Below are 12421 nucleotides of genomic sequence, written 5' to 3' on the forward strand. Positions count from 1 at the left end.
TGCTGTGTTGGTAGCTAATCTACCTTGTAAGCCACCATCACATATTTGTGCCAAACTGGCAGGAAAAGGTACTTTTACCTGACAGTAACTGCAGTTAGAAATTTTCAGACAAAGTCAGGAGCAGTGCAGAAAGCATTATTGCCTGACGTCTCCCAGCCCACAGGCTCCCGCTCAACTCTTTGGTTACCAAATATCAACCATTCACAAAGTTTTCTCTGATGGATTTTTATGGATTAGAGTTCTTTGAAAAGATTTAATGAAATGTCTAACCTTGTGCATTGAATGATAAGGAGATTTTGTGCAAAACTTGCACATGATCCTCTGAATAAAATCTGTCAGAGCGCATAGGCATGTAAGGCCAGAAGGGTTATCCTGCCTGAGCCTGGGAATCTTCTTTCTCCTGAAAGTTTGACCTTGCAGCTTTAAAAGCTTACTACTGTATTTTTTAATGGAATATAAATTGTAATCAAATAGTCATTGCACCAAATTCTTCTGGCAGGATGAGTGAGAGCCCACCTTAGAGTGTTTGCATGCTGACTTGGATGATCTTAATCTGAACACCCAAGTAGGAGAGCACAGCTCTCTGTCCTCTTTGAATGGATCTTTGGCAGAAGTTATATTCAAAAAGTATAGTCTGCAATTAGGATTGTTTCATGCAAGCAAAGAGACAAAAGTGTTACATGGACAGAATTCAAATTCCTGCTGAACCTCGGGAGAAAAGAAAGCCAAAGAATAATTTAATTCTGCATCTCATGTCAAGAATATACAGCTACATGGGCAAAGCCAGAGCCCCTCCCAGGGGGGACAGTGTCCTTCTGTAGCCAGTATGTTTCCAATTCTGCCTGTCCAAGGACCCCAAAATCACAAGACTTAGGAGAATATCAGTTATTATTTCTGTGATTTCTGCCCAGGGGGAAGACAGCCCTTTGTAATTTGTTATTACCAGTCTAATGTACATTTCTTGTTGAAATGCACACCCAGTAATGTTACTTTTGCTGCTGACTGCTTTGAGCAGCAGCAGACTCCATTTATTTTCTCTTATCTCTTAGAAAGAAGCTCTGCATTTTCCCTTCCTCCACTGGGTCCTTTTTCACTATTTCCCCTTTTTTTCTCAGCCTTTCCCTCTCTGTCCCTTTCTTGACCATCCTGTTTGCTTCCTCTTTCACCTCCTCCTTTCACTTGGTTTCCTGCCTGGTACATTTGTCTCTTTTCCCCATGTATTCCTTCCTTTCCTTCTCACCATCTTGTCTTGGTTGCTTTCCAACTTATCCCTTCCCTGTCACCTTTGTAAATCTGTCACCTTGCATTTCTGTCTTTTAGAGTTTTTCAGACAGTTTTCAAGCCATAGAATGCAGTATTTGGCAATCTTTCTTACCAGCAGCCTGGTGGCAGTGGCTGTGACACCCATGAGAAACTCGAGCTCCTCTGCCTGGGGCAGTCACACAGCCAGGTGTAAACCTGGGCTCGTCTTGCAACTCTGGCCATGGGATAGAATCAAAGAATAGAATCACAGAGTCCTTTTGGTTTGAAAGGGACCTTTAAAGGTCATCTAGTCCAACCCCCCTGCAATGAAAAGAGACAACAGAAGCACTGAAAGAAGGAGCACTCTGCATGAGGATAAGTATTGGAGGGCTTGGCCAGAAAGCAGGTCCCAGCAGGTTGTAAAAACATGTAAAATGTCACAATCCAGCAAGTCTGGCAGTTTCATTGTAATTCTGCAGTACTGATCTTATGAGAGATTTGGAATGGCATTTGCACAGAACTGATTCTTCAGCTGCCTGAGCTGGAATGCCATGAGAGATACAGGAGAGTCTTCACTTCTGCTCCAGGAGCTTCAGTGATTGCTGCCCCTAAAAGGATGGCTCTCTTTTAGACTGGCCGTAGGATTTTGTTACTGCCTTCCTTTATATTCCTCTCCCCCAGATGAGTGTCCTGAAGACTGAAGAAAACAAAGTTCATGGGATGCCAAACATTATAGCCTGGGTACCAGATCTGCTGCCACTGACTCTTAACCTCTCTCAGCATCTCCCTCCATCAGCCAGAGACAGGCTGATCATGTCTTCAGCGGCCCAGAAATTTTCTGATGGGCAGTTCACTGTGGCAATTAACAAAATTATCTGGAGAATCACTTGTTCTGCATAGGGTTGAGGTTTGATCTATCTACTGCACCTCACGTAGCTGTAATCATCTTGAGTATTGTTCCTGAGCTACTTGCTCCTGCCTTATTCAACAAAAAATTGTTTTAAAACAAAGTGACATTCAACTGGGACTGCTGCAAGTCACTTTAAAAGTTCAGCAAAGAGGATCTGGCAGTGAAATGGCTTTTCATTGCTCTTAGTGTAGACCAGAGCTGTGTGATGGGGAAGGGTAAGTAAAAGAGATGCAAGAGAGGGGAAGACAGAAAAACAAGGAACCTGAAAAGCATCAAAAGAAGTGGTTCTGGAATAAAGATGATGTTGCAAGTGCAGTCCTCAAACATAGTGGGAGTGTCAGCTGATGCAGTGAATGAATTTCAGCAAAAATTTGAGTTTGGTTTGGTTTCAGTTCTTTTTTTTCTTCTTACCATTTTGTCTCTCAAGATAATGTTAGTAGAAGGAAATGGTTTTATTTTTAACATCTCTCTACTTGAAAAAAGAAAGTAGAGTCAAGCAACAGCAGTTGTTTGACAGAAATACAGGAACCTGAAGATGTGTTTTGTGCCAAGAACCGATTTAGTTTCATAACAGAGTGGTTTAATTACAGTTGCCATGAAGACATTGCAGGATTAGAGCGATGGTGTTGAGCAGGGAATTCCTGCCTTGTCTGAGAGAGTGGGTGAATAGCAGTGCATTTCTAGGCTGCCTTATGCTAGAAGAGAAAACATCTGAGAGTAAACAGAAAGAAAGAGGGATGATTTGAACTTCCTGCACCTGCAGGCATCTTGAAAGGCTGTCTTGAAACTCTCCTGTGCCCCGCGAGCTGTGTTGGATCAGTAGTGATGAGGGCACTCCATGGCTCCACTAACAGCAGTGGTAGTCCCATTAGTTGGCATCATGGACAAGAAGAGGAGCAACTCCAGCTGCAGGTGACAACCAGGACATTTGCTCCCCTTCTTGCACCAAGGTAAGTAAAGAGCAGAGAGGCAACAAGGCAGAGGAAGGTCAAAGATGAGTAGGAAGGAAGAACAGAGATGTGTTCAAAAGTGGGGTCCATGATTCACACTGATGGCAAACAGTGCAGCTCACACAGAGCAGTGCACAGGTCCTGAGCTGCTGTGAAGAGATCAGATGTTCTTCCTGCTGATTTTGTGGCCCTTCTGTTGTCATCCTCCATGCACAGAACAGCATTCTGAACGTTCCCACTCCGCACTCCTAACTTTCTCTTCTTCATGGCCAGTTGTGACCCTCTGGACCATCCTAAGCTAGGGTTTCTGAAAGGCTGGGACAGAATTCCACAGATGCACTGCACACTTGCTTACTTGACATGTTCTCTGCTGAAGGGCAAATAAGAACACACAGTTTCTTAAGAATAATACTCTGTCTCGGTCACTCCGTTGAATGAATTTTGTGTTTATTCAAGCTGAGCTTTTCATATGACACATTAATTCCCTGAAATGACTAATTTGAAAATGCAGTGTTCACATAAACATACAATATATTTGTATGTGTGTGTGATGGACATTGATTTATTATGGTCATATAGAAAACATAGCTTGAGTTGTAGATAATAAATTATTCTGCTGGAACATCGTTTTTTGGACCACATTGCCTCTGAAAGGAGTATCTGTATTAAGTTAAATCACACACAGTGGAACCTCACTAACCCCAGTGCTTTCAAACAGTGTAAGCCTTTGAATTCATGGAGATTTATACTGCTGCAGTGTAGTGGTGGCCAGAGGAAGGACACATTCTTGCCTTTCACTCTTTTTGTTTGTTTGTTTCTTTCTTTCAGCTATCTGATCAAACAGCATAATCTAATAACCTTAACTTGCTTATACTGAACAAAAAAATTCTTCCACTGAGAGAGCACTGTGCAGAGGGGTCATTTGCAGTCTTGGGGTTCAGCTGTAGGGACAGCCGAGGTAGCCCCTGGCAGTACAGTCTGAGCACGCCCTCTGTGCTTTGTAGAGCCTGAGTTCAGCTGGAGAATGATTCAGAACTAGCAGCCACCCTCTAAAGCTGTGCTCTGTGCCTGAGGGCTTCCCTTCCTGAGCTGCCTGACCATACTGATCCTGTAGGCAACGCTTACTTAGAGACATTTTGCTTTCAGCAAAATGACATTTGCCAGTACAGAAACAAATCTGAGCAATTCTCACTCTCTTGGACCATTCCACTGGGCTGAGGGACCATCTCAGGCAGATATTGCCCAGTTCCTTTCACCCTTCATCACCACTCTGTGCAGTTTCTCATTTCCCCTGCAATCACCATCTCCTCCTGATCCCTGTCTGTGATTCCTGCTTTACTCCTCCTCATGTCATGATCCTTTTTCTGCTTTTCCTGCTTTGTTATGACCTGTGTCACCAGGACCAAGTGCCTTTCTTCCCCCTGTCTTCTCCCTGGCTTTCCCACTTCCACTCCTGAGTTGATGCTTGGGAGACTCTGCAGCAGCCGTGCTGCATCTGCTGTAGGACAGAGTTTAAGCCTGCACAGACTGAAGACTAATTAGGTCTACAAACTATGTCTTGCCTCTGTTTTTCAAGCATGATGGGTACAGTACTTCCACTTCTGGCTTGGATTGTCCTCCAAATCCTGAGGCTGATGGAGGTCTAGAGATTCCATATAGAAGTTAGGTTGATACAAGAACCAGTAATAGAGGGTGTGGGTCTCTCAGGATCTTACTGAAACGGAGAAAACCAGAGAAACAGTACAAAAATAAAATCAGTCAAAGCATTTTAACTTTCTCAGGACCAAGCTACTTAGTTCTCTAAATAATCACCCAAACAGGAAACCAGATTTATTCCTCACCTGCAGTAAGTCACTGCACTCTGACCATATGCCTCACATTCCAGGTTTGTTCTGTCACCTAAAACAAATTTGCCTGCAGTCAGTCTTAAAGCTGCTTAGAGATTTGAAGTATTTTCTTGTTAAATTCTACAAAGACGATGTCACATATCGGGGTACTCCGAGAGGGCTGCCGTTATAGGGAAACCAAAATGATGGAAAAGGGAGAGAATAATGCGCTTCTGTTCACAGCTTCAGATCTATAGGATGTATCATAAAATAGAGTTTTGTGCATGCCTTCCACAAGTGTTCTCTGGTGGTCACAAGCAAGCAAGAACGTCAAATATAAGTGGAAATGAAAGCCTTTTATTTCGAAGTCCTCTGGCTGTGCTGTGAGAAGCCATCTTCGAGCAGGGCCTCCCATGGTAATTACAGCCATGCTTTACTGAAAGCACATTTTGTGCACTCCGTGTGGGGAGCGATAGGGCTTCTCAAAAGGCAAAGGCTCGAAGAACTCCCATATGTTTCTGATCTAATTTTAAGTCTAGACTTGCTTTATTTAGTTTCTTTTGCTCGGCATTTGCCTAGCTAAAGCTTTTAGGAGTTCTTTTAAAACTGGAAACATGGGGGGGAAAGGGGGGGGGTGTGCTGCTAAGGTTAAAAATAAATGTAAAAACTTTTCCTTTTTTAAAAAGTTTTTGCACGGGGGTGAGAGCTCCCCTCCATTCAAAACCCCACTGAGCTCTTCAAAGGAGAAGTCTCTGCAGCAACATCAGGGAGTTATTAAATACATACTTAGTCCACAATTTTCATTGGTAAATTCTTTATGTCTGCTTAATGTGTGCTAGTTAGAAGAACTGATTCTTTTTGCAGACTCGTTTACTCAACCCCGGGGGGACCTATGATCTCCTGCCCCTTTAGCACTAACTTTTACAAACAGTTAAAAAAAAAAAAAAAGGCAGCAAAATAACAACAACCCCAAAGACAAGAGAGTTAGTGAGTTAAATGGGCCAGGCAGCGGGACACGGCCCGAAAACGCAGCTGAAATGTTGACGACAACAGCCGAAAGGGTTTCCCGCAGCAGCGCCGCTGCCCTCGGAGCTTTCTCCGGGGCCGGAGCCGCTGCCCGGCTGCGATAACCGGGAGAGCCCCGGCCCGCGCCGTCTGCGCCGCTATCACCCGCTGACCTCAGACTAAACACTGAGCCGGCCTTAGTCACATATTTACTCACTGGGATGGCAGCAGGGCTGCGGGGGAGGCTGTTTGTGCCCGCTGTCCCCCGGCCGGGCCGCGGGCAGGCTGCAGCTCCCCCTGCCGCCCTGCAGGCCCCGCTCCCCGGCCTGCCCGGGGGCCGCGGCTCCGTGAGGGGCCTGGGCTCGGGGGCCGTGGGGCCGAGCCCACCCTCGGCCGCCTCAGGGCTGTGCTCGGCGCAGCTGCCCCGGCTCTGTTGTCTCCATGTGGCCCAGGCTCCTGCGCCGCTCCCGGGGCTCCCGGCCACTGCTCCGGCCGGGAAGAAGCCAGGGAGAGACGAGACACAGCCTCGCCTCTTGTTTTTGGGGTTGAAATTCCTGTTAGGGGGTGAAAAAAGGTCTGAAGGCTTCTCCCAGGGTAGAAATGGTCACAGAATGATTTGTCACCTTGGCAGGGAAGTCTAGGACAGGCAACTTTAGAGCTTGTTCTTTCCTTCACTCACTCTCGAGCTCCAGCTGATGCTGAGTGCCAGTGGCAAAGGAAGGGGGAGGAAAGGAACAGAACCCCCATCTGTTCCCAAGCTGAGCCCCTGTGCTCTGCCCAGGGCCTCGGGGGCATGGTGCCCCTTCCTGCGCTGCTGCAGATACCCCAGGAGCCTGTCAGCAGCAGGGCTGCAGGGACATGCTGCTGCTGCTGCAGTTCTTTTCCCCAGCACTGCCTTTCCCAAACATTGCCCTCCTCTAGGAGGCTCTGCAGGCAGAGGTCCTGCTGCCCCAGTTTGTGTGGGGGGTTAAGGAGCTGGAGGTGCTCAGGGGGCAGGCAGCACCCTTGTGGGGCTGGAGCTGAGGAAGGCTCTGCCTGCTCCTCATGGATGTGCTGCCCATGCCCACCAGGAGGACTCATGGGTGTTTGTGTCACAGACACATGTGGGAACATCTACAGACAGGTCAGAGCACCCATAGATGGGTCAGAGCACCCACAGACAGGTCAGAGCACCCACTGGTGGGTCAGAGCACCCACAGACAGGTCAGAGCATCCACAGACGGGTCAGAGCATCCACAGACAGGACAGAGCATCCACAGATGGGTCAGAGCATCCACAGACGGGTCAGAGCATCCACAGACGGGTCAGAGCATTCACAGACGGGTCAGAGCATCCACAGATGGGTCAGAGCACCCACAGACAGGTCAGAGCACCCACAGACGGGTCAGAGCACCCACAGACGGGTCAGAGCATCCACAGACGGGTCAGAGCATTCACAGATGGGTCAGAGCATCCACAGACGGGTCAGAGCACCCACAGACGGGTCAGAGCACCCACAGACAGGACAGAGCTCCCCAGGTCAGAGCTCCCTGCTCCGAGCACTCCTGTCTGTAGGGCAGTGCACAGGGACAAGGATGGGTGGCTCAGCAGCAGCTCCTGATCAGAGCATCCCCCTGGGGGAATCAGCTTCTCCTGAAGCACCTGGCACTCTGCAGTGGGGAAGAGCTAATGGGGAGTTCTTCCCTTCAGGTCTGCACCGGGCTTGAGTGGAAATTCAAAGTAGGCCAGGGTGCAGTGACAGCGCTGGTTCAAGGGGGAAACGGGGCTTGGGCCTGATTGTGGTTCAGGTTTGGTTTGACTGATTATATCCAGGAAATCCTCCCACTGTGCTCTCCAGTTTCTGATCCTGCTGTGTTAAATGGCAATTTGGCTAAATGGCATTATTTGAATCCAGTGGGCTGCATTTAACCTGGTATTAAAATGCATGTTTGGGCTTTTAAATTTGATATGAAGACAGCTGTATGCATTTTCCCTTGTTTGTCAATTGCATACATATGATACAATGTTTTCAGTAAGCGCTAAACAATGCAATGTGAGGCATTTCAACAAAGGAATAATTTAATGCAACCCAGCAGAAATGCAGAGCCTTAGAAGTGGTTCTTTATGAAACTACAAATTTTGGAAATGAGTCCAGAAGACCTACACTGGAGCAACACAAGAAACAATAGTTAACACAGTAACATTTTTCCTGTAAGAAAAATACACCATGAAGAAATTATATTTTGCCTATTTTTTTTTAGTTTGTTGATTTACTTGAATGCTTTAGTTGGCATATTTTGTATTTGTTGCATGGTAGGGATTAAAACTCTCATTTCTTCACCAAAAGAGAATATTGTCACACAAGATGCACTTTGAGCCAAACGGGATTTTTTTTTTGTCAAGTGTAAATTTGTCTCACATATTTTGTTCCAGTTCAAAGAAAATTAACACATTGTTACATTCTTTTCATCTTCAGTTTAGCTTTAGCAGAATGAGACACATTTCCTGCCTAATCTTCTTCAGAGCCACCAATGTCCCTACTTGCACAGGTGGAGGATGGGTTAGGAAGGGCTGCACATTTGTTGGGGCAAATTATTAATTTATTATTATTATTATTATTATTAAAATTTATTAATGAGCTCTGCTGGAGCTGATGGGAACCAGCCTCAGCTCCCACCTTGCTCAGAGCCTGGGTGCAGCCATGAGCTCTCCTGGTGATCTGGGCTGGGTTAAGGAATAGAGAGAGAGTACCTGGTACTTCCTGCTAAAGAAAGGGAGCAAAACCACCCTGTAAGGCATGGATTGGGATAAATGCAGCACCAGAGCAGGCTGGAGGGTGCTGGACAGCTGGGTGAAGGGAGCAGGCTGAACAGTCTCAGGCTGTTTGTCCAGCACACAGCAGTGCCGGGCAGGACTGTGCGAGCTGTGCAGGCAATGTCAGCTCAGGCTGTGCGTGGGCAGAGGTGGAATGGAGCAGCAACAAAATAATACTCTTTGTAACTGAGCTGAGGGAATGACCTCCGCACAGCCCTGAGGTGGCTCTTCCTGCACACAAACAGGTAAAGTGTTACACAGCTGCCAGAGGGACTGTCTACAGCTCCAGCAGAGCTGGGTGTTATCCTTGGGGAAGGGAGGGAAGGATAAATGCCAACCTGGACTGCAGGTAGGATGTGCTTGGAGATCACACTGCTGATAACTCTTGCTCTGGGGTCTCTTATCAGAGGATGTCAGAGTCCAAATTAAAATGCAGGGGTTTTCAGTACACAGGAAAATTAAACAAAGGCACCTAAGTCTTCCCAAAAAATCTGTGACCCTGTAGCACTTCCTGAAGTTGATAAAAAAATGCATTCATAGTAAATGAATGAATCCAGCAGCCCTGGCCACGACTGGCATTTTCAAGACTGGCCATTGATTTAAAGCCTCAAAATGTGCCTCAGATACAGGCCCATTGATAGGGCTACAGTTTGCCCAAGTATGCAAGAAGCTGCAGATTTTCCTGCTCCTGCAAGACAGACCTGAAGCTGCTGCAGGCTGCTTTCCCCAGTCCTGTGCCTGAGGGTCTGCTCTGTGAGTGTCCAGGCTGGGACTGACCCCTGAAACCAGGGAATAACCACCCTGCCCTGCTGGTTTGCGTGGCTCCAGAAGGCAGCGGTGTGTGCAGAACCCCCAGGCTGTGCACAGTGATGGGTGAGAGGGTAAAGCATGGCAGAAATGGCAAACCCATGTCCTCCTTCCTTCTGTGCATGCTCAGGGGTGTCTGGCTTTGGTGTACGTGGCAGTAGGATTGTGGTGTGTACGAGCACGTGCATGTCCATGTCACAACAGCCAGAGCTGTGGGTTTGTGCTCAGGGGTTGTGCTCAGTGTTTGTGCTCAGGGTCTGTGCTCAGGGTTTGTGCTCAGGGTTTGTGCTCAGTGTTTGTGCTCAGTGTTTGTGCTCAGGGTTTGTGCTCAGGGTTTGTGCTCAGGGTCTGTGCTCAGGGTTTGTGCTCAGTGTTTGTGCTCGGGGTCTGTGCTCAGTGTTTGTGCTCATTGTTTCTTCTCTCTCTCTCTCCAGTCGAAGACCGCCCCCTTCACCTACTCGGCCCACTGTAATCCGTCCGTTAGACTCCTCCCTGTTAGACTAAAAGGAGTTTCTGGCATGTCACTCGTTGTTAACCAAATATGTGGAAACAAATTGCTTGGTAACTGTCACAATAACCAGTGTATAGTCGCATGTATGGACATCTCTAGGCAAGTAACCGATTTTACTGATATTCTCTGTCCATTCTGCATTGTTTATGAGGTCTTCAATGTTTGGGGAAGGTCTGTGCTGCCTTGACTTTTCCTTCTGCAATAACTGATGTTAGCTAACTTACTGACACATATCTCCACCCAGACAACTGTGCTCACAGTCCTCTACAGCAGCTGGAGGGCTTGACTCTGTGTGTCTTTGTGCATGTGTTGATTTGATCTGCTGCTTTGTGTTCCCTCTTACCTGAATCTTGCTTTTATTTGTACCTTCTAGGTTTTCTATTTTCTCTTGTAACGGCTAAACTGGGCAAAGAAAAGCCATGTGGTTTCTTACCAAGCTCTTCTGAAGGCCCCACACTTCCAGGTCTCTCTTGTAAGAGGCTTGCTTCTCCTATAAACTGTCCTTATCTGAAATTGAGGTTAATGGAGTGTTTTTAAACAAGCAGGGTGTGCATGGGACAAGGCATGTTTTGCTGTATTCCCATGCTGGCAGCTGCCATGCCAGGTTGGTTGGGTTGGTGAGGAGCAGGCTGGGGTGCCCCAGCTCACAGGGAGCTGTCCCACCCCCCAGCCAGGAGGGGACAGGGTGGTTTGGAGGGCTGGGCTGTGACACAGCAGCTCCCTCTGTCCCTGCTCCCACTCCTGCTCCCACTGCGCTCCTGGGAAGCGCTGCAGGGCAGTGAGTGCATGGAGATGTGCTGTGTGCAGGACCCAGGGAACTGAGCACTGCTTTTGGTCCCTTTGGGACCCAGAAGGACACAGAGACACAGACACATGCACAGCTGGGCTGGGTCCCCCTCCTGTGCCCACCGTGGGAGCTCCAGCCTGGGCTGGCAGCTGAGCTTCCCAAGGGGTTTGGATGTGAGATATTTGTGATATTTTCACATGCCAGTCAATAAAGTTTCCCTGTGTCCCCTGTGTAAAGATTTTTTTTTGCATTACATGGTCTTTGCACACACCTTGGTTTACTGTTGCTTTATCCAGCTAAGTTCTGGGAAATGCTCAGCTGTGCATCCTGGATTATTTTAGCAGCTGCTGACTTGCAGAGGTGCTCTCTGCCTCTTGTTTTGCACGTTATAAATTAATGCATTATAAAAACCTTTTGTCTTAACTGCATTACTTCACTTTAAACACTTAGGGTCAGTGTCACCCTTAAAGCTTAGAACTTACTGAGTTAACAGAATGAAACTAGAGAGGAATTTGGCCTTGTTCCTTTAGAAAATATGAATTGCTGCTATTAAAATTATACAGGTTACAGATCCCTTGGCAAAGCAATTGGTGGTTTCAAAGGCCCCCAGTACAATCAGTCTAATAAATGTATTTATTGAGACTGCTTGTAGGGCTCCAGTATGCTGTAGCCCCATGGTTAGGAAGAATCCAATCAAAGAGGCACAGCAAATGGGGGTTTAGCCTGTTAGTTCCCAGGCTGCTGATTAGCTGTGCTCACCAGTGCAGCAAATCATGGCTCAGCCTGCAGAAGAGAGACGAGCTTGGGACAGCATCATGATGTGTGTGTTAGCTTAACTTCCATTTCCTGTCAGCCCCACACTTGTGCCACACTCCTGGGGAGTCTGGAGGTCACACGTGGGGCACGCTGGAGATGGAGTTTGTCAGAGCCCTGGCATCCTGGTGATCTCAGCAGGCTGCTGCTGTTTGTTTGGGGAACAGGCCCACAGCTCCAGTGCCAAGTGCACAGAATCAGCTTTCAAGGAAAAGAAAAGGTTGAAAACACAACCACCCACAGTCATACTAATTTTTACTACAAAAAAACCCATATTTTGATGATTCTTCTTGTCTTCTGCACAGGCTTTCCACTGCTTAATGCTCTCTGCTGTAAGCTGTGCTGCATCTGTTGGATACATTTTTGTAAATAGCCACAGTAGCCCATGTTGTTGCCTTGCCAGCACTCCTGTATTTCCAAACAGGTTAACAGAACTCTGCTACTGACTGGCAGCTGCCTGCTGATGGGAAGCCAGGTTTAATGCCTGAGCCACAGAGATCACTGATATCACTTCTGATATCAGAATATCAAATTCTCATACTCACTCGGTGATAGAAGAGCAGGATGGATGGGTCTTTCAGCAGCCTGGTCTAGCAGAAGGTGTCCCTGCATCCATGGGCTGGGACCAACCCAACCCACTCTAGGACACTGCAAGGCCACGCTCTGGGTTTGTCCCACCACAGCCCAAGGACTCAGCTTAGCTGTCCTTTGTCCTTTGGGAAGAGCATGACCCCCAGGAGGGGATTCAGGCCAGTGTGGCTGCAGGGGACACAAGGG

At 47.5% G+C, this 12421-nt stretch overlaps 1 protein-coding gene across 3 annotated transcripts in view; it reads left to right on the forward strand.

The window, feature by feature from the left end:
- The window catches only part of DNM3 (dynamin 3), a 169478-nt gene extending 157400 nt beyond the window's left edge, over positions 1-12078 (forward strand). For all 3 annotated transcript variants that reach the window (XM_030953087.1, XM_030953088.1, XM_030953090.1), the window contains one exon: positions 9968-12078. In XM_030953087.1, the coding sequence (XP_030808947.1) occupies positions 9968-10037 (70 nt within the window). In that variant the 3' untranslated portion in view covers positions 10038-12078. The remainder of the gene's footprint in view (positions 1-9967) is intronic.
- The last annotated feature ends 343 nt before the right edge of the window (positions 12079-12421 follow it).

This window comes from Camarhynchus parvulus, chromosome 8 (genome assembly GCF_901933205.1).
Source record: "Camarhynchus parvulus chromosome 8, STF_HiC, whole genome shotgun sequence".
Classification (NCBI taxonomy): Eukaryota; Metazoa; Chordata; class Aves; order Passeriformes; family Thraupidae; genus Camarhynchus; species Camarhynchus parvulus.